The 14,453-nt window shown below is 40.6% G+C and overlaps 3 protein-coding genes across 3 annotated transcripts; 2 read left to right on the forward strand and 1 right to left on the reverse strand.

Annotated features, from left to right (window-relative positions):
* Nucleotides 1-863: 863 nt before the first annotated feature.
* LOC147206502 (B-cell receptor-associated protein 29-like) lies at nucleotides 864-4,590 on the reverse strand. The gene is made up of 8 exons (XM_086109386.1): nucleotides 4,518-4,590; nucleotides 3,446-3,582; nucleotides 2,965-3,065; nucleotides 2,166-2,313; nucleotides 1,939-2,074; nucleotides 1,763-1,859; nucleotides 1,189-1,289; nucleotides 864-1,116 (listed from the first exon to the last, which is right to left on the reverse strand). Exons 2-8 carry the CDS (start codon nucleotides 3,535-3,537, stop codon nucleotides 1,081-1,083), a joined length of 711 nt encoding a protein of 236 aa, XP_085965512.1. The 5' UTR covers nucleotides 3,538-3,582; nucleotides 4,518-4,590; the 3' UTR covers nucleotides 864-1,080.
* A 515-nt stretch (nucleotides 4,591-5,105) lies between these two features.
* Nucleotides 5,106-7,451, forward strand: gtf3c6 (general transcription factor IIIC, polypeptide 6, alpha). The gene is made up of 6 exons (XM_086110259.1): nucleotides 5,106-5,242; nucleotides 5,528-5,608; nucleotides 5,727-5,790; nucleotides 6,267-6,305; nucleotides 6,406-6,513; nucleotides 6,741-7,451. Exons 1-6 carry the CDS (start codon nucleotides 5,219-5,221, stop codon nucleotides 6,824-6,826), a joined length of 402 nt encoding a protein of 133 aa, XP_085966385.1. The 5' UTR covers nucleotides 5,106-5,218; the 3' UTR covers nucleotides 6,827-7,451.
* Nucleotides 7,452-8,029: 578 nt separating this feature from the next.
* Nucleotides 8,030-13,626, forward strand: calub (calumenin b). The gene is made up of 7 exons (XM_086109826.1): nucleotides 8,030-8,151; nucleotides 9,251-9,490; nucleotides 10,939-11,132; nucleotides 11,208-11,374; nucleotides 11,463-11,523; nucleotides 11,756-11,952; nucleotides 12,706-13,626. Exons 2-7 carry the CDS (start codon nucleotides 9,270-9,272, stop codon nucleotides 12,808-12,810), a joined length of 945 nt encoding a protein of 314 aa, XP_085965952.1. The 5' UTR covers nucleotides 8,030-8,151; nucleotides 9,251-9,269; the 3' UTR covers nucleotides 12,811-13,626.
* Nucleotides 13,627-14,453: the final 827 nt, after the last annotated feature.

The following is a 14,453-nucleotide window of genomic DNA, read 5'->3' on the forward strand; positions in this document are numbered from 1 at the left end:
GCGTAGGCGTGCGTGCGCGCGCCAGACAAGCAAGAGTCCTGCGCTCTTTGCGCGTTCACCTGCAAGTGCGGCAACATTTGTTTTCAGTATCATCGATAGATAGATAGATAGATAGATGGATGGATGGATGGATGGATGGATGGATGGATGGTGTAGATCTGTTTATTATTTTGGTAATGTCCCAATTACATAGCCATTCTAACCCGCTGTTTTACCACCCGTCCACAAGGTGTCGCGGGAGCTCTAGGTTTGATTGGCAACACGAGGAAGCCGGTAACGCATTCTTGGTGCTGCTGAGTAAAAACTATTTTCAAGCTCATAAACGGACTGGTCTCTTCATATCAAAACTACAGATGGATGGATGGATGGATGGATGGATAGATAGATAGATAGATAGATAGATAGATAGATAGATAGATAGATAGATAGATAGATAGATAGATAGATAGATGGATGGATGGATGGATGGATGGATGGATGGATGGATGGATGGATGGATGGATGGATAGATAGATAGATAGATGGATGGATGGATGGATGGATGGATGGATGGATGGATGGATGGATGGATAGATAGATAGATAGATAGATAGATAGATAGATAGATAGATAGATAGATAGATAACCTGTAGGTCGGTTGGTCAGTAGCCCTAACCCTGGAAAGAAAGGAACCATGCGAATAACATGGTTGTATTTCATCACCCTTTTGGTGCCAGGACTACAAATCAATGGCGCAGATGTGAAAGCATGACTGGCTAAGTTAACCATGTTGGGACTGTGGCCATTACTTGAAAGTCGCTCTGGAGCTTCAGGATTTTTTTTTTTTTTTTTGAATGAGACAAGTAACAAAAAATTGTCTTAGTTGTTTAATTTCACACTTGGTGCGTTGTCAGGCACTCCAGTAAACAAAACCAACTGTGGTACCTTGAGTTCCATGACCAAGCTGGTAACTCAATCTGAAGCTACCACTATTTATATACAAACAATGAATCTGAAGCTACCACTATTTATATACAAACAATGAAAATACATTTTCCAAAATATGACCCCTTGAAGTATCGACAGTTCCTTCCATGTATTTCATTGGATCTTTTTGTCTGCAGCACTCTGAAGATTCTGTGGATCAAATAGAGTATTATCAGTGTCAGTGAACGCATAATCTTCATGAATGTGTCCATGTTAATTTACCTGGAGCTGATGATGCTCGCTCAGCAGTCGATCGTACTCCTTGGCCAGACCTTTGGTCTGACTTTTCATGGTCTCCACTTCAGCATGGGATTTGTGAACGGCTACACACACAAGCAGGACTTCAAATGAGTTACTTTGGGGTGTTCCACCCTCCTCTGTGGCATTTCAGCTTTTATTCAGCATTTTTTTTTCCATTCTACCCCGCCTACTGCCTGAAACAGCTTGGATAGACTCCAGCATGCCTGCAACCCTCGTGGGGATAAGCGGTTTGGATAATGGATGGATGAATTGGAAAATTCTCGATTTCATTTCAATGTGTCGTTTGAGGTTTGGACCGCTGCATATGGCTGCCTCTACAAACACTAACATGACTGTTTCCATCAGGTAAGTTGATTGCTTCCCTTATGTTTTAATTAATTGTATTTTCTAACATATTCAACATCAAACCTGTACCATTTCATTTTTGGCAATACTCCATGGTAAACATTTTGTGCTACTCAGTTCACTTCGCTATCAAAACTGTGGGAACAAGTTGTTCTGAAAGTGTCTCTAAGAGGCTAGCATGAATAATCACCTTCTTGTGCCATCTTCAGCTGATTGGACAGGCTCTCGACTTCAAGCTTCAGCTGATGATTCTTTTCTGAAATGACTTTTTCCTCACCTAAGAGAGTCTAAGGATCAATGGTTACATTTACCAAAGTCACACTTTACAATATAAAGTGCTGTCATGAAGCTATGATTTCTTCTGACTTGTTTGAGTGCACGGTTGTCCTCTTGATGTTGGTTGGCGGCTTTGGCAGCGTTCTCCATCTGCGCTTGAAGAGCTGCATTATTTTCTGCCGCGACAGCCACCTGGTTGAGCACGATGATAAACCGCCGCATGACACTGGAACATGAAATACACAGAAATTCCAAATGAAGAGATTGGGGGGCAAAATTATATCACCTTTGCATTGGGAATGATATATAATACTAACAGCCACAGGAAGAGTGAGAAGCCCGCGATGTAGAGGTTCCTCTGAGCTCTGAAGAGCCTCATGTGAAGGTGGTCGAAGAGATTGGAGTTCACATTCACCTCTTGTATGGATTCAGGGCTTGAGTACTTGTGCACCTCACGAGCTGCATCTGAGGGTGGCAGAGGTGGCAAAAGTATTCTACTCACACTCTGTAGTAAAACTGAAGTTGCAGTCACGAGAAAAGTATCAAATGGACCAGTTTTGATGTCTTAACACAATTACATTAGCAAAGTGCTTGTGCTGAAAAGAAAGAAATAAATCCGTGACACGCTATCAAAATTACATGTTCCCATATTCTTCCTCTAATAATGTGAAGTGACACATAAAATAAATAGATAAACAGCAAAGTTAGTCAATGACAAAGTGGGGGGAAAAAAAACATCTTACCGGTACATAACCGTGTGTGTGTGTGTGTGTGTGTGTGTGTGTGTGTGTGTGTGTGAGTGTGCGTGTCTCAACTCTCTGTGATTTTAGCCCTCTCTGTCCTCCAAAATGGGTTGAAAAAGTTAAAAGAGTATTTTGACAAAGTAATGAGGGGAAAGTAACTTTGCCCACTGTGTATTCAAATGCAAGGTGTTTGAGTAAAAAGTCATCAGAACATTACTCAAGTACAGATACCAGAAAAATCTACTGGTGGAGTAACAAAGAACAGTGCACTTGGTTACTTTCCTTGATCGGAAAGTGGGCAAGTCTCAATCAATACTACGGTCAATAGCAATACATCGGTAGCTTGGACCAGTTTGCAGTAACAGTGGCTCACCGAGGAAAAGAACAATGAGAACCATGATCATGGTGAAGAAACACTTGTTCCAGTAAGGGGATAACCACGTCCATATTTTCCAACTGAAAACCAAGCGCCATCTGCAAAAACAGGACATCAATTTTATATCGACTGCAACAGGTCCAATCTTTATAGTGTGACCTATAACTGGGTTTAAAATTAACCAATTACATTCAAACTCAGGGTAAACAGGAGTCAGCACACGCAGATCACCATTTAAAGTGCCCCTGAGGAAGAATATTCAGTTGTCATTTGACTTGTCTGTCATCAATTGCTACAAGGCTGTGGGACATTATTTGTAGGAAATGAATACATTTTTGGACAAATTAGGTGAATATGTATAATTTCCTTTTGCCCACCTGTTGATCGCTTAGAGCACACCAATATGGGTTGGGAATAACTGTACTACAATTCATGTTTATTCCAAATAGTCACTTTTGCACTACTGTATATACTCCACCTCTGTGCTGATATGAATGGGACACACAAGATGAGATTGATGGCTATCTCTGCATAGAGAAAGAAGGCCACTGCCGTCCACTGAAGAGTCATCCTGCTCTGCTTCCTGGATCAGAGATAGACAGGAGGGGCACTTTTCTATTTGGATCAAGAAGAAAAAAAACAGCTTTGCAAGGTAATCAAGTGGGTACATGTAAGACAGTGTGTTGAGGAAAAAGTAAACGGATGATTTTGGGCTTTGATGGGGACGTAACGTGAGAATGTTTTACCTTTTAATGGCTTGTACACAAATAGCTGAGTGTCCAGTGTCTGCCATTGCACCAAATATGAGTTACTCTACCAATGACATAATCAGTTAGGCTGGGAGCATGCAAGGGGCAAGGAGGGGATATAGTCCCATCAGAAATCTCTCTCGCCCTCCCTCCCAGCAATTTATTTACAAGTAGCCATTCTGTTCCAATACAATTCCTGTGTCCGTGTTTGTGCTGCAGCTGTCCCTCGCGTGTGTTTGTGAGGGTCCTGCCTCTCCCTTTATGACACTGACTGTTGGTTTGCAATTAAGGAATATTCCATACTCTGATATAACTGTCAATGCCTGTAATCACAAATTGTGCCCAAAGACACATATCTTGATGACTAGCCTGGTTCTTTCTTCATTACAGTATAAAGAGTCAATTTCACTTGAGCTATCACGGACAATCTACCTTTTAGAAAGATAATACTGATTTCACAGAGCTCTCAGTGTGTGTGGAGTCATAACTACAAGCACTAACAAATCAAATCAAATATAAATCAAAACCTGTCATTTATCAAAGTAGAATTTTTGAGACCGTGATTGTTTTGGCTTTTTGTGTATTATGCAGGTGTATCTAAAACATTGTCCACTGTTACAGTTGTCATAGATGGCAAGAAGCACAAGGGATTTCCAGACTTTTTCTATTTATAGGCTTTTTCTCACTCGCCCACCAGCGTTTAATTTCATAACTCCAAAAGCAAGAATGATATATATCTTGTGATCAATTTTGATTAAACAAAGCAAGCTATAGCTATAGTTTATAGAAAATTTGACTCACCAGAAGTTGTGTGAGCACAGCACATCCAGAAAGGTCCATGCACACACACTCACACACATATATGCACACACAACAGCTGCATTTGTGCTACACGACAGGCTCATATGTCAATCACTTTATGAGCACAAAACAGTTGCCCACGGCATCATGAATTGATCATTGGTCAATTAAAATTATTTTCTTTTACAGTACATATTTAGAATATGTGTTTGTATTCGACTCTTACATGTCACGGTTAAGTACAAAAAGAGCAATGTGAACTTAGGCCTTTTTTTGCATTATATTGTGAAATGATATACAGTATTTGCAAAAATAATAATGCTCATTTCCCCCAATACTGAAAGAGATATTAATTAATAACAATAGCAATATGCTCGATGGCCCCAAATTGCAAAACGCAACACACGCGCACAACACACACACACACACACACACACACTCACACACACACGCACACGCACACGCACACGCACACGCACACGCACACGCACACACATTTGTGCTGGGCATGTCATTTTACTGTTTTGTGAATAGGGAGAAAAAAGGACCACAGCGACATCGAGTGGTCAAGAGACAAAATTACATAAAGACGCTAACCTTTTCAGCCACCATTAACATTCGCGGAAGTAATCGAGCCAATGTTTTGATCCAGACGAGGGGAAGAAAACATTGACCTTCGCGTGGATAACGTGATCTTAAACATGGATGACGAATGGGAAGACGAGGTAGGTGCTATTATCAATGTATATACATGCTTTTGGACTATCCAAACATGAGTGCTTTATGGCCAGCATATTCGATTTTGAAGGGGTTTTACGACACGTGCATGAGTTTTGTCCGCGAAGTGCATGTTCAGTTATTGGTTAACATGCGGCTGTTTTTTGCGCTTATTTGACATATTAAAACAAATACACATAAACACCTAAATGAGGAAGGGGGCAAATACTTTTTCACAGCACCGTAGATTAGTCCTTTTTGATATATGATAATATGTATGTATGTGTGTCCAGGAACAGCTCGTTGTTGTCGAACTCTCTGGAATCATAAATAATGATGCTATGTTCAAGTCTTGGGGGACCTGCAAAATACTGGTACGTTTTGACTGTTGTGGTGTTTTACGACGACATTAAAACAACAACAACAACAAAAAAGCGGTTGTCTATCACTAGGATTGTTAAAAGCAGAAACTTATTTGCATTTGCCTGAAAGGATATTGACAGTGAGCAGCCAATGATGCAAGTGGGGCAGTATGTGTTTGCAGGAGAATATGAAGGTAAGGCTCTTCACTAATGTGGGAAACAAATGAGTCAGAGAGACACGGAGAATACCGGAAACAAGTCTTTGAAGAGAAAAAAAAACGCGCCTTTTGTTATTTGGCAAAGAGGACAGGTAACATATGTAACCAAATGGATCAAGATGTGTAAAAAAAACCCCACTCTAATACACTAATTAGTCTTTTTGTAGATCTTCACACCTTACTAGACAGTGCCAGATTGTAATCAGAAAAATGGGAGTCATCTTGTAGTCGGTCGGATAAATGCAGGTGTTACTTTGCTCTTCACGGAGGTCAGGGTCACTACTGAAATCAGTTATTACACTCGCAGGCATGATAATGTTCTTTGAAATAAAACGGTCCCTTCTACAGGTTATTGCTTATGTAAAATGCACATCACAAAGCATATATAATAAGAAATCATAATGTATTTGCTCTTTTATTTAATGATACTACTGATCACTTTCCCTTTCAAGATGCCCTGGGAACATGCGTTCTTTTTGAGGAGGGACCAGGTAATGGTAACGTCTCCACGCACCATGTCTTCTCGAAAGGGTTACTGGCGCTGCTTTTGTCACAGTTATGCTTGAGCTTTGTGTTTGTGTGTGTCTATAGGAAAAGAAGGCAGTGTATCTGAGCTCAAATACAAGTGTCACACAGTGAAGAAACTCATGATGCAACGGGTCTTCCTCAGTGAGAAGAAAGAAAATGAAAGCGATGCAGGTAAGAGTTAGCTCTCCTGTCTGGTTTCAAAATCAAACGAGTGTACTCTAAACCAGTGATTCAACCATTGTGGTGCGTCACTTTTGTGTGGTGAGAGATCACCAGGTGTGTAGCAAGGAATTATCATTTTTTTCACTTAATTGATATGCAAATGATTATTTACTACAAATAATATATCTCCTACATTGTACTAACTTTTTTTTGGGGGGGTGGGTCCTTTGCGCCAGCTGGCGAAGGCGATAAGCAGGGCGACACAGTCTGTCAGTCGAGTGAAGAAACAAAAAAGGAGGATGAAGACCTGGCAGCGGGATGAGATGAAGAAGCTGTCAATCATCCAAGTGAAGAAAAGACCTCTGTTCTTGAACTTAAGAAATTAATGTTAAAAATAGAGTCAGTATCGTGTGAATCTGACGGAGAGTTTAATTTAGTGTATTTGGTCATGTAATATTCCAGAACTCAATAGTCATTACAAACGCTTACTGATGGATCAAACAAAGACCAAAAGGAGTAGACTGAAGTCAAGGCTTCCATTGTACACGTCCTGCACACTGTGCCAGATTTTTTGTGTGTCTTTATGTTCGTTTGGTTTTCCTACTAGGTTGACAGTTGAGGTACTATGGTTGAATGGTTGAAAGGCATAGTGTGCCTTTGGTGTTCTCAACAGACTCACTCAGTTATCTTGAAAATGTAACGGAATAATGATAACTGATTAGAAGTAGCCAAACATTTGCACACCTACCAGTACACCAGTCTCTTTCAATGCGTTTCCTTCATTTTATACATTTTTTTCCCCATTGGATGTACTTAAATTTGCCATGTCCTGCATACTGCTCTGCCACCTACAGCATGTATTACGTGGTTAAATGAAACTGAATCTTTATTTGAAGTTATTTAATAAACCATTCATTTTGATAATAGATTTTCATTATCATACTGAACACTTTGCATCTGTCCTTGTCTATTTGGGGCAACAGCCCCTTAAAGAACTATTTTAATGTGTTTATATATTTAATATATATTTATATATTTAATGTGTTCATTTTCCTTTTTCGCTGGAGGCTAAAATGGTGGATCCCTGCAAAATATTTACACAATGTTTGAGAATTTCCATCATATGAGTCTGGTTGGATGTTTTCAAGCTTAACATGTCCACTGTCACAGTTAAATACTGACATCAAGAAGAAATCTGAAATATATTTGTTGATAATTGAACCTTTCACATATATTTGTAATTTGTCATCAATCACAAGGATTTCCACAGAAAATATGAAAATAGCCAAAGTGGTTCTATTCTTCAAAAAAAGGAAATAATTATTTTACATTTCACACCCAACCATTACAATCAAGAGTTCTCCAAAATCTTAAACGTCATTTAATGAGCATTTTTCACGTTCCACCTGTAGGTACAGTAGTTGGAAATCATTTTGAATGAGAGGATAACGTTGCCTTTGAGGACGTGGCGGTTTTCGGCCAATCCAATCACCAATGCTCACAGGATATGGACCAATGAGCGAGCGACATGCCACCTGCGACCTCGCAATGCCATTGGCCAGTCGGCACTCGACCAGCGGAAGTGGACGGGTGTGTTTCCTAGAGTTGAGTCGACAGCCACATCGACGAAGTATTCTGAAGACATTGGTAAGTGTGCTTGGAGTAAATTCGGGCTTTAAACACAAATGTTGAAATCAAACGTCGCTAGTAGTGTTTGTATGACTGATATACAATCTTGAAATTAAATTAGCATTAGACGTTGTAAGATTTGTGAAGAAAAATTGTTGCGCTAAGCTAGCCGGTGGATTGTAGTACTAAGTCAGTTTTGAACATAACCCTCACTCTTTCCTGAACGGAATCGTGTTCACTTATTCACCAGTATGTATTTTTCAGGATTTGAGCACTAAGTCAGTTTTGAACGTAACCCTCACTCTTTCCTGAACGGAATCGTGTTCACTTATTCACCAGTATGTGTTTTTCAGGATTTGCCAACTGTTCTGATGTGTTATTATTATTATCAAAGCGTCATCCCGCCGGACGTAATCTATATAAAAAACAAATAGCTATGCTGCCCTTATTTGTAACTTGATAGTGCCGGTCTTCTGCATTTGCGACTCGAAAACAAATCTGAAATTCTGAACCAAGCATATTTTTGATGAAATTTGCTGTGTTTGTTGATGGTGATGACCCAGTAGTTCCTTAAATATAAGGGTTGAAAGTAAGGTGGCCATACCCCTTTTTGCAGAATGTCAACATTCAGCATAGAGTAGCTCCCAAACCCCTGCTCCGATTGACCTAAAATCTGATATTTACTGTTGTGCCATCACGATCAACAAGTACAGTAAGTTGAATTAATGACTTCATCAAAAACCGCTTGGTGAAACGTGCAGTGATTTGGCACAGAATGAAATAGCTCAAAGTGTCGTTGTGGGATGCCCATTCGAAGCAGAGAGCTGTGATTGAATTTCTATTCCTTTGTGGATCCACTTTTGGAGTCAGGCTCAAAGTGATGAAGCCATGTCTTATCTCAAGTCACTATACCTGAGGCTCCAAACAAGCTTTAAAATTGGCAGCAAACACATCTACTCCTGCAAAAAAAACAAAACTATTTTTCAATACTATGAATTCAAGATGTTAAATATCTCCAATTAGAGTGGAAGTGTTTCGCAGTGTCATCAGGACACACCCTTGTCTTTTCCTTCCCATGCTCACAATGGAACATAATTCACCACTTCACCCTCTCCAGGTGCATCTACTTTGGCTGGATGGAGCTGCGGCCGTTTTTAATGTGCTTTGCCCTCTGCGTGGTGTACGCCACCAGCAAGCCCATGGAGAAGAAAGACCGCGTCCACCATGATGACCCTCTCAGCAACAGGGAGCATGACGACACCGCGAACTTTGACTATGACCACGAAGCCTTCCTGGGCCAGGAGGAGGCCAAGACCTTCGACCAGCTCACTCCTGAGGAGAGCAAGGAGCGACTCGGGTAAGGTTTCTCTCATAATGTGGGGCCAATTTTCACAGTGGCTTAGAAAAGCAAAGATGGAAATTCCATTTGGTTGAGTTGCTGAGAAATGTGTGGAAGACTGGTGCCAAATATAAAAAGTGAAAGCAGGACTTTGTATCACAGTGTATCATATCATTACCATGAAAGACACCAAGAAAGTGGCTGCGAACAGATGATTTCCAAACCGATAGTGTCAATGTAACTGAACTTGGTTGCAAGTCAGAACAAATTGTACTCACGAATTGTGCAGTGATTAAGTCTGTCATCAAGGTATGACCAACTAAGATAATAATATCATTTACATGGGCTTGCCATGTTTGTGTTGCCTGCACGGCTTCAGGCCATCCAACCACATACCTACCACCTTTCAAATTTGGCGTTGATGGAAAGGTTAAACCAACCTAGGACAATCATTTTGGAGAGGGAGGGAACGAATGAAGCACACACAATAAGAATAAGAAAACCTTTATTAGTCTCGCAATGAAGAAATTCCCGATTCACAGCAGCAAAGTTATGAAAGGAAGAAGTAGAACAACAAAATATAGGAGCTGCTGGAAAGGCAGCCACTCTCGCGGCGCCATTTTGAAGTCAAAATAACAAAAATAACACAACACAACACATTGGACACAGACAGTCGTGCAATCTTCACCACTTTTCTGCATACACTTTGTTGTCTGAAGCAGTTATAGATGAAAGAGGAGAGGATCAAAGTGTCCTTTCACCAGTGGATCAGAGACGTCATGCAGAAAATGTGCACACGTACTTAACCATATGAATAATCTAAAATGTACCTGTGGATAATACAGTGAGGCTCGTGGTAAAACCGTACAAGCAGTCCACGCCTCGCCGGCCCATTTATCTGAATAGGAACAATTATTGGCTTTAATTATGTCCACACTTTCCTCATGATTACCGCCTATATTCTAGTTCTGCAGCAACCTGTGTGTTCCTTGACTGACACACCAGCATCAAGCCACACACCGCATGCATTGGACAAAATGGTTTAGAACAAACAACGCACACATTGATGCAGTTAACGCACACAAACACTTACATTGTAGCATAAGATAGTTATCATTGAAGTACAGTTGCAATTTTCTTTTAGTCTTTGTTGACTTTGTCGATGTCTTTTTTAACCAAATTCTAAAAACAGTATGTTCCAAAGATGCTTGGTTTTCCCCAGTAGTATTATCTTAAGGTACCACTGTAGTTGTATAATTTTCCATCTTATATTTTGGTGTATTCTTAAACTTTGTGTTTTGCAATCAAATGAAAAGCAGCAAGCATGGCGTTAACAAACCGTGCCTGCTTGTGTCGGATGACCAAATATTGTGACTTGCAAATATATTCTTCTCGGCATAGGTCTGCTTTTCACCAATTTGCTTTTGCAAATGCATTTCACCAATTTGCTTTTGCGGTGTCCGCAGCATCCTTGTGGAGCGCATTGATGAAGACAAGGATGGTTTTGTGACAATAGAAGAGATGAAGAAGTGGATCAAACATGCGCAGAAGAGGTGGATCTACGAGGATGTGGATCGCCAGTGGAGGACGCATGACCTCAATCAGGATGGCATGGTGTCATGGGAGGAGTACAAGAATGCCACGTATGGGTACATTCTCGGTAAGAACATTCAGCCGCAGGTTTAACAGTCAGCCGCAACACCGCCCAAACTCAGTCACACACCTTTAACCACAGATTACCCCGAACCCGATGATGGCTTCAGCTACAGACAGATGATGGCGCGCGATGAAAGGAGGTTCAAGTTGGCTGATAAGAATGGTGACTACGAGGCTAACAAAGAAGAGTTCACTGCCTTCATTCACCCCGAGGAGTTTGAGCACATGAAAGACATCGTGGTGATTGTAAGTGATAACATCGGCCCAGCGGGTAACACCACTGTCACAGCTATTTAATTATCTTTTTTGCCCTGCCCTCTTTTCTTCCCTGTAGGAAACTATGGAAGACATTGACAAGAATGGAGATGGTCTAATTGACCTGGAAGAGTACATTGGTAAGTCATGTTTGGGCCTGAAAGAAGATAGACGTCATTCTGGGTAAATCCACGGGATTTACTTAACCGTTTCAGCTACAGTGGTTACTGCAATGGATGACGGATATTGCGAGAGAACACTTTTGAATAAATTTGCTTCTGTCCATTAGCTTGTCCGGGACACACAAATGGAGGTCCAGGGAAACAAGACAAAACAAGGAGAACCTAACCAAGATGTTGTTGACCTTCCCAGGTGACATGTACCATGAGGCGGGCGCTGCGGAACCCGAGTGGGTGAAGACGGAGAGGGAACAGTTCACCGAGTTCCGGGACAAAAACAAGGACGGCAAAATGGACAAGGAGGAAACACGAGACTGGATCTTGCCAGATGACTACGACCACGCCGAGGCCGAGGCCAAGCACCTGGTCCACGAGTCTGACGCAGATAAAGTAAGCCGTCGCGTCTTATATTTCCTCTCTGCAGTAGGACTGGCTAATATGGCCTTCAAATAACATCTCAGATTTCTTTCCACAAAATTTAGCCACTGTAATATTCTGCACAGTTTGAAATTTACCTTTCAGCTTTTAATATAAGGGGAAAAAATACTGAAATGATTGAATTGAAATTGAACACAAAAGCTAAATGAAAAATGTTGCAAGTTAAATGAAAAACATGGCGAAATAAATGTGTCAAAACGGTTAAATACAATTGACCTCTATTTAAATAATGTATTTTCCCAGTATTGACTAGTCTCAACTTCTACAGAGGTAATGGAAATAAACATTTTCACTGTGGCGAGGATGTGAAAATAACTGTTTACTCTTGGGGCGGTCCCTATTTGTCAAAAGAAATTATAAAAATGCTCCTTAATGTTTTTAATTAACATTTTTAATGTTCAACATTTTAACATCACAATATAATCGAAACGCAGCACCCTCACAACATTCAACCCCCGCCCCCAAAAAAAATGCCTGTGTTTTAAGCTGTAATTAAAGCTCCTAGACACGTTTTTGAAAAGATGACCAGACAGTTGGAACAGTGGCTAATTTGGTCACACTCCCTGTGGTTATAACCTTATATAACTTTGCAGCCAATGTTATTAGAAGCAGTGCACGTCACCGGCAGCACGTTTTGAACTACATAAGCTGCAAAAAAAAAAAAAAGTATGTATGGTAATTTTATTTGAACTTTCCTTTCACTAGGATGGCCGCCTGACAACGGCTGAAATTGTGGACAAGTACGACCTGTTTGTGGGCAGCCAAGCCACCGACTTTGGAGAGGCCCTCACTCGGCACGACGAGTTCTAAATCTAAAACCATCCACAAAGACTTCGTGTCCACTATGCCTCATTACTTCTTTTCACAGTGGACATCTGTTTTTATATATACATAAAAACACACACCATGAGGTCATTTAATTTATTTAATTTCTTGAATGTTTTCTGTCATGCGCATGCACGGACACACACTACTTTTTCAAAGCAGAATTATTTGGTCCTGTTTGGATCAAAAGATTTTCATGGTGATAAGTAAAGGTCACCACATGCAGAATAGTGTGGGTGCGTTTAGAAATACTTTTTTTTGCAATGCACTGGACAATAACTCCGCCCCATTTAATGATATTATTGTTAGGGTGTTTGTAACAAGGGCTAAATTGGATAATGTGGGGGAAAAAAAATGAGCCATTTGCTCACTTTTAGTTGAAGGGACCTAAATTTATGGACAGAATGATGCTGTGTCCTGTCATCGCTTTGTGTATGTATTTGCGTGGACAGTGCATTTTCTTGTCTTTTTGACCACTGACATCCACTACTCGGCATTGTTTTTCACTTTTGTTTTTTTATGTGCCAAGTCAAAAACACAATGCCTTTTCTCCATTGCAAACACATCACTCAAAATACCTTTGCAGTGCTTACTTATATAATCACCACCACCATTTACAACCACTGTTATTTTTCCATCATACTCACTTTTTTGGGGGCTTTTTTTAAAAACTGGCTCACTGCATAAGTAGCCTTTTGTAGGGATTTAACTGTAAATATGTTGTTGGTCTGCAAACTGAGCTGACGATCAAATACAGTTTTTGTGATTGAAAACATTTGAATAAAAATACATAAAAATTGATCTTTATTTAAATTGTATAGAATTACAATGAATTATGCTACAGCTAATTGAGATGATGTGGAAATAGCTCCTATTGTCGCTCACACAGGTTTGACCTCCCAAATCCTGGGTTTGACCACTTGTGTGGAATTGTACATCACATGCTGAAATAAACTGTACAATGGATAAGTGGTAACACAAGATGCACTAGTCTAAAGTACGGTTTTATAAGACATACAGCTAAGGGGTCTTAGGGTTTTCGGGTATTGAGGAGACAAGCTGTTGGCAACTTTACTATTTGGCCACGATAAAATGGACGTGAGGGAAAAACACCTATGTGGCGCAAAGAAATACAGACCCTAAAACTCACATTTGCAGAATTCGCGAGCTGCTAAATGTTCTAAATTGTCACACCAGCAGTTTCTGTAGCCCCCCTGGCAGATCTAGTACATGTAACGTTAGCCGATGGCTGGTTCGCTTAAATCATAGGTGTCAAACTCGGGTCCTGGAGGGCCACTGTCCTGCATGTTTTCCAAGTCTCCCTGTTGCAACGCACCTGATTCAAATGAACAGGTTCAATGTCAGGCTTCCGCAGAGCTTGCTGATGATCTGTTCATTTGAATCAGGTGTGTTGCAACAGGGAGACTTGGAAAACATGCAGGGCAGCTGCACTCCAGGACCTGAGTTTGACACCTATGGCTTAAATCTTTTACACGTGTCCAGAACAAATGTGTGTGTGTGTGTGTGTGTGTGTGTGGGGGGGGGGGGGGGTTACATTGAATGTTACCTTTTCTTGATGTTTGTTCAAATTAATAAAGTGTGTAGTCTTTCATCCCTTTTCAATCTTG

This window comes from Hippocampus guttulatus, chromosome 4 (genome assembly GCF_054856545.1).
Source record: "Hippocampus guttulatus isolate MCC_2025c chromosome 4, RoL_Hgut_1.0, whole genome shotgun sequence".
In the NCBI taxonomy this organism is placed as follows: domain Eukaryota; kingdom Metazoa; phylum Chordata; class Actinopteri; order Syngnathiformes; family Syngnathidae; genus Hippocampus; species Hippocampus guttulatus.